General features: G+C 41.9%; 1 protein-coding gene across 1 annotated transcript; it reads left to right on the forward strand.

The window, feature by feature from the left end:
* Positions 1-9,993: 9,993 nt before the first annotated feature.
* On the forward strand, positions 9,994-12,938 carry LOC130715311 (uncharacterized). The gene is made up of 2 exons (XM_057565392.1): positions 9,994-10,278; positions 12,453-12,938. Exons 1-2 carry the CDS (start codon positions 10,270-10,272, stop codon positions 12,918-12,920), a joined length of 477 nt encoding a protein of 158 aa, XP_057421375.1. The 5' UTR covers positions 9,994-10,269; the 3' UTR covers positions 12,921-12,938.
* Positions 12,939-14,358: the final 1,420 nt, after the last annotated feature.

A 14,358-nucleotide genomic window follows, 5' to 3' on the forward strand; every position in this document is an offset into this window, starting at 1 on the left:
TGGTCTGGTTTCTTTTCATCTTCAAAACCTGGGGGTTGATGAACATAGACTTCCTCTGAGATATAACCATTTAGGAAGGCACTCTTTACGTCCATCTGATGTAGAACTATGTTGTGATTTACTGAGAAAGAAATCAATAGTCTGATTGCCTCCAGTCTTGCTACTGGAGCAAATGTTTCAGTGTAGTCTATTCCTTCCTGCTGGCTGTAGCCTTGAGCAACTAGCCTTGCCTTGTTTCTGACTACTTCTCCTTTCTCATTTAGCTTGTTTCTGAATACCCATTTCGTTCCAATAACATGGACACTCTCAGGCTTCTTCACTAAGCTCCAAACATCGTTCTTGGAGAATTGATTCAGTTCTTCTTCCATGGCCAGAATCCAATCCTTGTCCTGAAGAGCTTCATCTATGGACTTGGGTTCAATTAAGGACACCAATCCTTTCAGACTCAGCAAGGTCTCTTCAGAGGGTCTGAAGGCAGATCTGGTTCTGACTGGTTCATCTTTGTTGCCTAGAATCAATTCCTTAGGGTGAGCTGCAGTGATTCTGCTCTTCTTCAGAGTTTGTGAGTTAGAGGGACCAGCTTCTTCCTCTGGTTCATCTTCCTCTGGCTCAACTTCCTCTGGAGCTTTGCCTTTGTCAGAAACATTAATGCTTAAATCTGCAAACTTTTCAACTAGCTTTGACTGGTCAGAGTCAAGCTTATCATCAAATCTAACATGAATAGATTCTTCAATAGTCTTAGCATCAGTATTATAAAATCTAAAACCTTTAGATCTATCAGAATAACCAAGTAATAGACACTTAGAAGACTTAGCATCAAATTTATGCAATCTATCCTTAGTATTGAGAACATAACAAACACAGCCAAAATGATGAAAATAAGAAATGTTGGGTTTTATGTTCTTCCACAATTCATAAGGAGTCTTATTCAGAATTGGTCTCACAGAGATTCTGTTCTGAATGTAACATGCTGTATTTACTGCCTCTGCCCAAAAGTGCTTGGCCATGCCAGTTTCTTGGAGCATGGTTCTAGCCATCTCCTGAAGAGTTCTGTTCTTCCTCTCAACAACACCATTTTGTTGAGGAGTTCTGGGACAAGAGAAATCATGTGCAATTCCATAGGAATCAAACAGACTCTCAAACTTGTCATTCTCAAACTCTCCACCATGGTCACTTCTGACACGCACAATCCTACAAGCCTTCTCGTTTTGCACTTGAGCAATGAAGGTAGAGAACACAGCATGAGACTCATCCTTGCGGGTTAGAAACTTTACCCATGTCCAGCGGCTATAGTCATCAACGATAACCATCCCATATCTCTTGCCACCTATAGACTCAGTTTTCACTGGTCCAAAAAGGTCGATATGCAGAAGTTCCAACGGCCTTGAGGTTGAGACAACATTCTTTGCCTTGAAAGGGACTTTTGTGAATTTGCCTTTCTGACATGCTTCACAAAGAGCGTCTGAAGCGAACTTCAGATTGGGTAAGCCCCTGACAAGGTTTAGCTTGCTCAGCTGAGAAATCTTTCTCATACTGGCATGCCCTAACCGTCTATGCCATACCCACTGCTCTTCATTAACAGACAGAAGGCACTTCACATTCTGAGCCTCCAACTCAGATAATCTGATCTTATAAATGTTGTTCTTCCTCTTACTGTTAAACAGAACAGAGCCATCGATCTGACTTACAGCCCGGCAGGACTTTTGATTGAATATAACATCATAACCCTTGTCAGCTAATTGACTTATAGACAATAAGTTATGTGTTAAACCGTCTACCAATAAAACATTATCAATGCATGGACTACTATCTACACAAATAGTACCAGTACCAACAATTTTACCCTTTTCATTTCCTCCGAAGCCAACTTCGCCTCCAGGCTTAAGTTTCAGCTCTCGGAACATACGCTTTTCTCCCGTCATGTGACGCGAGCATCCACTGTCCAGATACCATGATTGGTGTTTCAGTGGAGCTATCAAGGATATCTGCAACATAGATGATCTTGTCCTTAGGTACCCACTTTCTGGGTCCTCTTTTGTTAGTTACCCCAGAGGTTCTGATCACCTTGGGTGTCTCAACATAATATTTTAAAGGAATATTTGCATGATATTTAGTCATAGAGAAAGATCCCTTTTTAAGAGGATGTTTAGCAACTTTAGCAGGTACAGGATCAGGCAATATGGTACCAGAGGGAACAAAGCATTCATACAAGGATTTAGCTTTAGACACAGAAGGCTCATTTCTAATTGGTTTAGAATAGCCAATGCCATGCATTCCATTTCTGCTTACGCCATAGATCATTGAAGCCATTAAGCTTCTATCTACGCTTTTAGCCAGGAATCTTTGAAAAGATTTTTCATACTTAGATTCATGCTTACTATCAGAGGCATCGCAGGCAATAACTTCTTCTAACTTAGCAATTTGATTCTTAAGCACAGAGTTAGAATTAACTAAAGCATGGTTATCATTTTTCAAATCAGATATGATTTTCTCATGTTCAGAAGGAGTTTTAGAAACAGCAGATAAGTTCTTTTTCAGCTTCTTATGCTTAGACAACAAGGAGTTATACTTATCCATGATATCAGACAAAGCATGTTTCAGTTCAGAGGTAGAGAAGGAAGCGAATACCTCATTTTCATCGTCAGAGTCTGGATCTCCTTCTGATTCTGAGTCAGAGTCAACAGCTTCCTTTGACTCTGCTCCTTTGTCTTTGACAATGGCCATGAGTCCTTGGACTTCACCATCAGAGTCAACATTCTCTGACTCTGATTCATCGAATGTCACCATCAGACTCTTCTTGGTCTTGAAGTGCTTCTTTGGCTTCTTGTCTTTCTTCAACTTTGGACAATCACTTTTGTAGTGCCCAGATTCTTTGCACTCAAAGCATGTGACTTCCCTGATTGAAGACTTCTTCTGGCCTGAGGACTCATACTTGCCTTTTGCCTTTCCAGAGCCTTTGAGCTTGCTCTGCCTGTGCTTCCAGATGCGGCTGAGTCTCTTGGAGATCAGAGTCAGCTCATCTTCACCAGAATCTTCTGATGCTTCTTCAGATTCTTCTTCCTCAGCTTGAAGAGCCTTTGACTTCTCAACCTTAGCCTTTTCAGATTTGGATTTCAAGGCTATGGACTTTTTCCTCAGATCTTGCATCTCTGAGCGTTTCAGCTCATGGCATTTCAAAATGCTGATGAGTTCTTCTAAACTCATATTCTCAACGTCTCTTGTGAGCTCTATTGAAGTCACCAAAGGCATCCAACTTTCAGGAAGACACCTGATGACCCTTATGACATGATCTTTTGTTGTGTAGCTCTTGTTGAGAGGACGTATGCCAGCTACAAGCAGTTGAAATCTGGAGAACATTTCTTCAATGGACTCATTTGGCTCCATGATGAAGGATTCATACTTTTGGATCAAAGACAATGCCTTTGATTCTTTGACTTTCTTGTTTCCTTCATGAGACATCTTCAGAGAATCAAAAATGCCTTTAGCAAACTCACGATCTGTAATCTTCTGGTAGTCCTCATAGGAAATAGCACTTAGAAGAATTGCTCTTGCTTTGTGATGTTGTGAATACAGCTTCTTTTGATCTGCAGTCATCTCTGACCTTGGGATCTTCTTGCCATCTGCATCAACTGGACGCTCATAGCCATCCACAATAATATCCCAGAGATCTGCATCGAAACCCAGAAAGAAACTTTCCAGTCTATCTTTCCAATATTCGAACCTTTGACCATCGAACATAGGAGGCTTTGCGTTGTAACCATCTCTTTGAGTTTCACTGGTGGTGGCAGCCATTGTTTTTCACACCGGCCCGGATCACTGAACACTGTTAGGTGTGGTAATCAGAACTTGCGCTCTGATACCAATTGAAGGTATGAAAAACGGTAGAAAGGGGGGGTTTGAATAACGTTTTCAGTACAAAACTACCACCTTAAAGATTTTGACAAATCTTTCGAGAACTTAAGTGCTAAAGATAAGAGATAGAAAAGCACACAAGGATTTTATCCTGGTTCACTTGATAAATCACTCAAGCTACTCCAGTCCACCCGTTAAGGTGATTTCTTCCTTCTTAGAATGAAGGCAATCCACTAATCAGATAAGAGTTACAACTGCACTTGAAACCTACAAGTGACTAACAATTACACTGACTTAGCTCACACTAAGATTCACTCTCTTAGTCTTCTCTAGGATCCGATCAACCTTGATCTCCTAAAGGAACTACCACTAAGATTCACTCTCTTAGTCTTCTTAAGGATACTGACCTACCCGGTCCCTTAAGGAAAATCAAACAACTGTTTGAGGTTGGTGTTTACAAAGGTTTGCTTCTAAATAAGCTGAGTGTAAACTAAATAAATTACAAGATGAAAGAAAGCTTAGAATATTTTTGAATATGTCTTGCGCGTGTGTATTGCTTCTTGCTAGTTTGTTCTCTAGCCGCTTCTTTCAATCTTCAGCCTCTATATATACTCCAAGGATTAGGGTTGAGCGTTGCATGGGAAATGCTACCGTTGGAGGGCAGTTCTGGAAAATCCAGCTTCTGCTGTGGCTGAGAACGTTAGGTAGGTCGTCAGGAAGGTACACTTGCTTTTGTACTTGGATAGCGACTTGACCTTTTAACCTAGGAGACTTCTGATCAGAGGAATACTTCATATTGGAACTTGTGAAGCCGGTTGATCAGAGTCAGAGGGAAAGCACAGATCCTCTGACCATTGTATCTTCTGATTCTGAACTCAGAGGGAAGAACATGGCCTTCAGAGTTTCTTGCTTCTGGACTTCAGAGTTTCCACTATTCAGCTTCTGGATCTTCAGAGTCTTCTACACCATCAGAACATCTGAACCTTCAGTGTTTCTTGGCTATCAGAACTTCTGGATCTTCAGAGCTTCTAGCGACTGAGTCCACATCAGAGTTTGTATAGCTTCAGAACTTCTGAAGCTTTTCCACTGTTCATACTGAACATGGTGAATGCGAAAGCGTTGCTTGGGTCACTCTTTATACACAGTGCTTCTGATTTGAGTGAGATTGAGTTGAGGTCAGAGCCTGTAAATAGCACACTCAGAAAAACACGTTAGAGTACCACAATTGTTCATATCAAAAGGTTAACTTGTAATCATCAAAACATAGAGTTGTACTACTAGATCAAAACTTGATCTTACAATATATTGGGTTATATTGATTGATTATATTGTTGAGGTTGTTGATATTTGATTTGATGTCATATTGTTGAGGTTATTGTTATCTGATTTCAATCTTTGTTATTATTTTACTGATACCTGATTAAATCTATGATGTTGATAGTTGATTTAAATCCATATTGTTGGCGTTGTTGATATATGATTTATTTTCATGTTGTTAGATATATGTTGTCATCTATATTGAGATTAAGTTGCTAGCTTATGTTCCATGTTATGCACTTAAATTTGAATAGCATGCTTTTCTCTTTTATACGTGGTAATTGCATAGAGTTAACCCTTTCTATTTGCTATTTGTTGTTTGGGCGCTTAACGCTATTAGGCGATGGAGGACTGTCGATGAAACTTGACCCTTGTACGAGTCAGAGATGAGGACTTGAAGAATTTTGGAAGACTTGAAGAGTAGAGTCGGGTTTAAGGATAGAGCCCTGGGTTAGAAAGTTTACCGTTATTGATTTAAGCTTGCCTACTGATTTTATAGGAATTTATATTTGAGTTTTCGGGTAGTTTCCGGTGCTTTGCTTTCCTGCAGTTCTACGATGAGGAAATCGTAGGGAGTATGTCGGACTTAGGGCGTCATTGCATAACAGGTTCCTGTTGAATCTGGTACCGCTTGCTAGGTGTCGTAGGTGGTGTTTCTTCTGTTCTTACCTTCGGGTACTTGCCTTGTTTAAGGCTCGATGTAGTTAGATTTACAGTTGGGAGTATGCATGACATGTTTTGGAAATACATTTGAAAAGGAAAAAAATAATACTCGTGTTTATATATCTTTTTGGAAAACATTGCATATTTATTTTATCAGGTTACTATGGTGACCCCCGAAATTCGGGGCGTTACATTGTGGTATCAAAGCTTTGGTTGAGAAACCAGAGCTTGTTGGGAAATAAGTCTTCTATGCTAGGTTGTTTGAACTCTATAATTGATCGGCTGGGTGTTGATCGATTGACAGAGTGTTACATTATAAATCTATATGAATAATTGTTTATTTTGTCTACTAGATGTTTCTTTCTTGTTGTTGCTGCCATGAACACTAACCACTAACTTTTGACTTGGTGGTTATTACCCCCACCAAAATATTAACTGTAATTGTTGCTTGCCTGCTTTGTTAGATGATATCCCAGGTATAGACTTTATTTATTGATAGGGAAAGGGGTATGCATTAGGCACATTCCTTCGACTTTTGTTCGTGTCTGAAGGTTGTTCGTGAATGAATAACCTTATGCTAGTTAGTATTGGTTATATAGTTGACATATGTATATATATAGATATAGGTATCTATTATAGAACCTCGTGTCGGTCTGACGGAGTATCTGGTGTGGTCTTTGACTGTTCATGGGAACAGGAGACGTCCACAATTGAGCAAGATGCGAGGTCATAACAACATGAACCGGTTGGAAAACGTCGTTGCTAACTTGACTACCCTTATGGCACAGCAAGTTACCAACACTGCTGCACGGGAGGAAGCTGAAGCTCAACGTGCTGCTGCTACTGCTATTGTGACTGCTCAAAACCAAGCTGAAAAGGATGCTCGTCGTGTGCAGCGGGAGGAACGCGAGTTGGTTGCTGCTCAGATAAGATGTCTGAATGATTTCAAGCGTCAGGATCCACCGAAGTTCTCCGGAGGCTTTGATCTGGAGGAAGCGGACTTATGGCTCCAAGAGTTGGAGAAGATCTTTACCTTCTTGCATACGACTGCGGAGATGAGAGTGGATTATGCGACCTACCTGTTGACTGGTGAAGCTGAGTATTGGTGGCGTGGGGCTAGAGCTATGATGGAGGCTGACCATCAAGCTATCACTTGGGAGTGTTTCTGTGGAGCTTTTCTGGACAAGTACTTTCCTGCTAGTGCAAGAGCCGCCAGGGAGGCACAGTTTCTGAGACTTCGTCAAGGAGGCATGACCGTGGCGGAGTATGCTGCTATGTTGGAATCATTGGCGAAACACTTTCGCTACTTTCGAGGACAAGTGGAGGAAGGCTACATGTGTGAACGTTTTGTTCATGGGCTAAGCTATGAGCTACAGAGGGCGGTGCAACCGCTAGGGATCAACCACTACCAAGTACTGGTGGAAAAGACCAAGGGAATTGAGGCTATTGATAACCAAAGGGAAAAGTACCAAGGTCTGAATAAGTCTAAACAAGGAAGCGGAGGTCCAACCGGGGCTAACCAAGGCAGAAATGACAAAGACAAAAATTATCTGAAGAAGCCGTATGTTCGTCCTCAGGGTAAGGGGACAGTTTCTGGGTCCTTTTATCCTTTGGACAGGGATGCTGTCGCACCGAGACCTCTATCAGTGAGTTTGGAGGGTGTGACTTGTTTCAAGTGCAACAAAAAAGGGCATTCTGCTAATCACTGTCCTAAGGTTTCTGTGATGTGCTGGAATTGCAACGAGCCAGGCCATCTTGCAAGGGATTGCAGGATTCCTGAAGTTGAGGCTGCTGTGAATGTTACAAGGGGACAAGGAGGCCAAACTCAAAACCAGAATGTAGTGTGCTTCAAGTGTGGACGAGCTGGACACTGCGCCAAGACATGCGTAAGACATTGCTACAACTGCAGGAAGCCAGGGCATACAGCTAAAGACTGTGAGGAACAAAATATTGAGCCGACTGTGAGAAGACCGGGGAATCTCGTGTAACTGCTTCAGGGAGAGTGATGTGAATGATGGAGGAGGAGTTGTGAGTGCAGGGGAGCCAGGCCGAGGAGAGCATGATGTCGTCGGGATTCTAATTTTTTGGTTGACTTACGAACTGATGCGATAATCTTTTGGAGTTTCTATGTTTTGTTGTATGCTAACTACTTGGGTTGTTAAAGTCTCAGACTACAATCTTATCTTACTTAACTACTTGAAGTATCAAGCTATATTATAAGTTTCTGCAAATTTTCCTTTAGTGTTCATTATCGCGATATACTGTACTTATTCCGTAATTATTATTTCGATGTAGCAATAGCTTCACTGAAGGGGAAATGGAACTGTTTAGATCTAGAAGCTCGTCGTAGTGGGATAGGTTGGATTTAACCTCAGGTTATACGTTTGGTGATAGAAAGTTGGGAAGGTTTGACTCTGACTTAAAGGTTGTTAGCCTAGTTTGGGAGATAAGTTATGATTAAGTATTTGGCTTCTTGGTGGGTGTCTAGAATTTGGGCTTATGAGTTCTTGTTTGGTATGTGTAAGACTTGAAGTCTTATCAGGTTTAGATTAAGAGACTAAGATTTGGTTTGTTGTGAGGGTGACTCATTGGTCTTACCAGCTATGTTCTAAGTTTCCTTCTTCTAGATATTAAGTCTGATCAACTTAATATTGGGGAGTGGTATTCAGAATCTTAGCCTGTGGGGGACGATGAGCGTTGAGTGGAGCCTGTGTGGCATACTGTGCGGGCTTTGTGCTGTTGAGTGGAGCCTGTGTGGCATACTGTGTGGGCTTTGTGTCGTTGAGTGGAGCCTGTGTGGCATACTGTGTGGGCTTTGTGCCGTTAAGTGGAGCCTGTGTGGCATACTGTGTGGGCTTTGTGCCTTTGTGTGGAGCCTGTGTGGGCCTTGTGACGTTGTGTGGAGCCTGTGTGGCATACTATGTGGGCTTTGTGCCGTTGTGTGGAGCTTGTGTGGCATACTGTGTGGGCCTTGTGCCGTTGTGTGGAGCATGTGTGGCATACTGTGTGGGCTTCGTGCCGTGATGTTGTGGCATGTGTGGCATAGTGTGTGAGTTGAGAACTGATATTTAGGGTGAATAAGAAGACTAATGGGCGGTGTCCAGAGCTTCTCGTGGCCCAAACCAGCCATCACCTTTGCAATACCAACTAAGGTTTGGGAAGCCTTAGAATAACAGTAAGAAGAATCGTGCATCATGAAGCAACAACCAAAAGAATAGGGAAGGTGCAGTGGAGACCCTATCAAAGGGTTTCACAAAGATACAGGGCTCCGGATCGTACAGAGCTTCTTCATCAAGCGTACATTGATGTCTTCGACCATGGGAACCATATATCTACTTGGTGAGAGGTGAGTCTTTAGAGGAGCATCGTGCATCGTCGTGTCGGTAAGTGAGCGATCTTCGCTCCGTCTTTGCGAACCAGAAAGGGAAGAAGTCGGTTCAACGTCGTTTACGATGTTAATCTGAGTGGAGGAACGACGATGTCATCGTTACACCTGAAATGAAGAAGATTTGAGACTAGAGGTAGCAAGTCCATCACTACATCCCCACGCTTTAAAATGAATATTCAATAGTTTAGTAATATATAAACATCCAACTTGAGTAATATGTGATTGTCATTACTATTTCGCATGTTATGATTTCTTTAACCTTAATGTTTGGCATATTATGAATGTAAACAGAAAAATGGGTGGCCGGAAGAAAGGATTCAATCACTCCCAACCAATATACGAACATAAGTTATAGTTCAGTCAAAGTTTTAGCTGACACCAACTAACTATTATCTGATTTTGTACTTTGATAGATTCGTACACAGTGGTATTTGTAGGGATCCTGCAGTAAAAAAATATGAACATACACATAATTAGGGTTCTTGTAGAGTATATCTAGATTTACCAAGAAAACTTTAGCAGATGATGGAAAATCCATAAACAACAAAATCTCAACCTCAAAAGTTACGGCAAAAATGAAACGCAGATAGCGCTGTCGAAGAAGGCGAGTACAAATGGAGGATGCGCTAGGGAAAATGGAATAAATAACAACATATCGAGGCACATATATCACCACATTGCTTAAATAACATAATTAAGGCAAAGAAAAGGGACTTAGTTGCAAATGTCGAAAAATAATGAAAAATATACAACCTACTACGACCAGTAAATATTTTAGTGTTTCTCAGCGCCCTTTCAACAGTACCAGCTATTGAACATGTTAAATCCATGTTTGAGTATTTCAACAAGGAGCATTTGAGATGGAAGGTAGAGAGCTTCAGCCATCTTTTTCCTCCTCACGTTGCAGCAGAAATCCTGTCTATGCCACCTCCTGCTCATAACGTTGGGGTTGACTTGCCTATTTGGGATTTAACCAGTGATGGCGCCTTCTCCTCCAAGTCTGCATATGAAGCGATGAACTCAGCGATTATTGTGGGTTCGAACTTGGCATGAGATCTGTAAGGCCCAAATTCATTTTGTATCGTTTTTGAGAAAAATTGAATAAAAATGAGGTTTTTGGCCAAGTTTGAAAATTGACAGATTATGGCTGTCAACTTGTGTGAATTTTTAGAGGGTCTTAACGACCTCATTTGGGAAAACTTCCTTCATAAGAGTTGTAGCCCTTTAAGTTAAGAAAATTATAAAAGGGGAATCAGGTCATTCCGACCTCTGTAGCTCGAGATATTCGCATTTTAGTAAAGATGGTTCTGGCTGTACAGTACCAGCGAATTGTTTTATGTTAATTCCGAGTTTAATTGTGAAATTGCTAAGAGGGGCCTAGGTTTTAAGTGTGATCAGGCCTGATTAGTTGAGGGATTAGAGAAAAACAAACCCTAGCCCAAATTAGTGTTGGCCGTGGGTGATAGGGGGGGAGTAAAGGGAGGAGAAAACCCTTGTTTTCTTTTGCAATCAGAAATAGAAGTGCACCCCTACTCTATATTTCACGTAACAGCAGAGAGGGAAAGGAGAGAGCCGCCGCCCCTAGCCCTAGCCACCGCCGCACGCACGCAAGGGAAAGGAGAGGAGATCGCGAGAGCGAGAGAGGGACCGAGAGCAAGGAGGGAGAGAAAGTGAATTTGTACAGCAAGAAACCATCTCCATTCTCTTCTATTTTCAAGCCCTAAGATCAAGGTAAGGGCTGATCTCTAGGATATGGGTAGAGTTTAGGGAATTTCTATGTGAAAAGCTAAGATTTCATGTGTAAAGAGGTGGTTTTTGATGGGGTTTTCTATGGGGATTTATTTGTATGATGGGAGGGCCTTGTTCATGCACGTATATGATGCAATACCTCTGTTTTTTTTTTTAGTAGCTAAGTGATGCCATGATCCTTGATGTTTTCATGCTTAAAGTTGCTAAATGTGCCTTTTGTTGCCTAGGTTTTGTGTCGGTTATAAATTGTATGATAAGACTTGGACTTTTTATGGTATTTGTATGATGATATGTGTACTGGATCATGATAGATCAAAATTTTTTGGAAAACCCTAGAGCCTAAAAGCTCACGGCCGAACCCACCTTATATGGTTTCGGTGAATTTTTCTTGCCTTCTTTTGTCCATGAGATGGCTGGATAATTTTGCTACTGTTTTAGGTACTAAGTTTATGATAACATGAGTATGATATTGATGATGTTATGGATGCTATCCATGTACAAAATTTTATGATAAGAATTACTCTTAAAGTTGCTATTTTATCGCTATCTTTGCAAGTCTTTCGAACATGAAGTATGTAACATGATTAGATCTGAAATTGGTGTTGATTTGTCATGATGAATGCCTGCTGGACTTTGGCTTGGTTAATTGAAATGAAGAGAACAAATTGTTTTGGAAAACTTGGGCCGTCTTTGGCTCATGGCCGAACCCATGTTTGAGGGTTTCAGCGAAATTTTCTTGTGCTCCTCTTTGGGTTAGGTTATGTGTTTAGTTGCTGAAAATTTTACTGTAAGATTAAGGGTATGTGAACATGATGGGTGTGGATATCTTATATGGATTGTGATAGTATGTTTGGCTCTTATGTCTTGGCGAATTGTTGGCCGAAATTTAATTACGAAGGTCGCTCACCCAGCTGTAATTCCTTCTGCTGTTTATTTTATCTGTATCATTGAGTTTTGTTCAATGCATGAAATAAGACTCTAGGTTGACTATTAGAGCCCTAATAAAGAGAATTGTGACCTAATCGCTTGCAAGTAAAATGTGATGTAATTGGAACATAGGTCTAGTGATGACTATGGACCATGAGAACGATGGTACCGTTAGAGACAAACGGTTACTTGCACGCGAGGGTGTTTGTGGGTTGTACGGTGTGTCCCCACGTGATTTGGTTGACTGCGGTCACCTTGTGATCTTGTGGGTGTACGGTGTGTCCCCCACATGATCGAGGATTGTACGGTGTGTCCCCTCCAAGAATTGTTCATCTGCGGTTGATCGTGATTATGGCCATTGGTGTTGAGGTGGTTGTGTGAATGGTGAGGTCGTTAGCCTAACTGAACTTAGGTGATTGACTGAGATATAACCTAAAGATTATGCTTATTATACCTTGTTATTTATGAGAGTACATGTATATGTGAATGTTTTTATGAGAATATGAGATCTGACCCTGTTATTTGTTTATGTGTTTATTTGGGGGGGGGGGGGTAGATGGTGACCACCAAGGTATTAGAAACTATCGTGAGATGGGAGATCGTTCTGAGTAGGCCAGCGGAAGACCAGCTCTGGAAGACCGACGGTTCCGGAGTCCGGAGAGTCTACGTCGGCGATGTGGAGCTCTTAGGGAGGAACAGATCTGGAACGGTTGTGGAGAGGCAGACCCTTAGGGGTGGGGCAGTTGTGCTGCCACATTCCCCCGCTAGGTTTCATCAGACTGTAGTGGACGAGGAGGAAGAAGATCCTTCGGAGGACACTATAGTGGAGTCACGGTTGGTCGAGGAGGAGGAGGCAGTGGAGCCTTCACCACCAGAAGCCAAGTCGGGAGTCTGTGCGCAGCGTATACCTGGGCGTCCAAAGTGCTTTAGAGTGGGACCTCGGAAGACCGTGATAAAGCTGGAGCAGTCTAAGAAGAGAGCGCGTGGAGCGGGAGCTGATGTTCTGGAGCGGGATCTGGATTAGAGTATTCCTTTCTATGGGGCTGAGCATTCGTGTCGAACTATTTATCTATCTTATTTCATTTTCCTTCGATGTACTTTGATGTAGGGCTTTAGCCTAAGGTTTATTTATGTACTTTGAGATTATGATTTCTTTGATTACGAGTATTGTATTCAGAAATGCACGTCTTTTATTCCGCAAATTCGTTCATAAGTTTCAAGAGTTTTCGATAAAATGAATCTTTGTCATTAATGTTGGTTAATAATTGAACGACGAAAATTCCTAGTGAAAATACACGCGTTTGGTTTACTGTGTGACACTCGAGAAATCGGGGCGTTACAAGATCAGATATGGAAGGGGGATGGTCCTTTCAAAATCAATAATTTCACCTGGAGTTGCTTGAATGATGGTGTTTGGGTGAATGAGAGGCGATGGCGTTCGAACTTAACCTCTGACCCACGGTGCCCTCTCGTCTCGATGAAGCTGAGTCGCTCCTCTACCTCTTTCGTGACTGTGCAGCGGTGAAGCCTCTCTGGTTAAGGCTTGTTCTCCCCCAACATCACATCAGTTCTTCGATGATGCAGAATATAGATGATATGGCGTTGTAGAGATTAGGCAGTGGCGGTGCTCCAAACCTTTATTTTCTCTTATGGGCCATTTGGAAATCGAGGGCCAATAAGATTTTCCAGGGTGCGATATTTGATCTTCAATATATCTTAAATGCAGCTTTGAAGCTCCAATTGGACTATGAGCATAGTCGACGTGCCTTGCAAGCTTCTTCCATACCAGCAAACCGTGGCTACCAGATGATGGAGGTCCAATGGTGCCCTTCCTCTGATCTTTGGATAAAATGCAACACCGATGGGTTTGTTAGAATGCCAGGAAATGCAGCAGGCTGTGGCGGGGTTTGTCGTGATACTTTTGGTCAATGGCTAGTGGGTTTTAGAAGGAACATGGGTACGACGAGTGTGTTGTGGGCAGAGTTGTGGGCGATCCCCACCGTGCTCTCGTTGGCTTGGAACAGAGGTTATTCTAGGATTGTAATAAAGAGCGATTCAAGGGTGGTTGTGCTGCTAATTCATGAGGGGTGTGGTACTTCTCATCCCTACGCTTCCATGATAAATCAAATTTAGGATTGGATGGCTAAGGGTTGGGAGGTTCGTTGCGTTCAAACTTGGCGTAAGGCTAACCAGGTGGCAGATTGTTTGGCGAACCTTGCTCATGATCTAGATCTGGGTACTCATGTTTGAGAGACTCCACCCTCTAGGTGTTTGAATTTACTTGTTTGTGATGTAGCGGGTGTGTCTTTCCTGTGTGTTTCTGGCTTGTAGTTTCTTTTGGGCTAAGCCCTCCATTCAACAAAAAAAAAAAAGAAATTTTCCATTTATAATATCTTTTTAATTATAAATAAAATAATTTTCAGTTTAATAATGCACGTGTAATGCACAAAAAAGTGTCTTTT

Source organism: Lotus japonicus, chromosome 4 (genome assembly GCF_012489685.1).
Source record: "Lotus japonicus ecotype B-129 chromosome 4, LjGifu_v1.2".
Lineage (NCBI taxonomy): Eukaryota > Viridiplantae > Streptophyta > Magnoliopsida > Fabales > Fabaceae > Lotus > Lotus japonicus.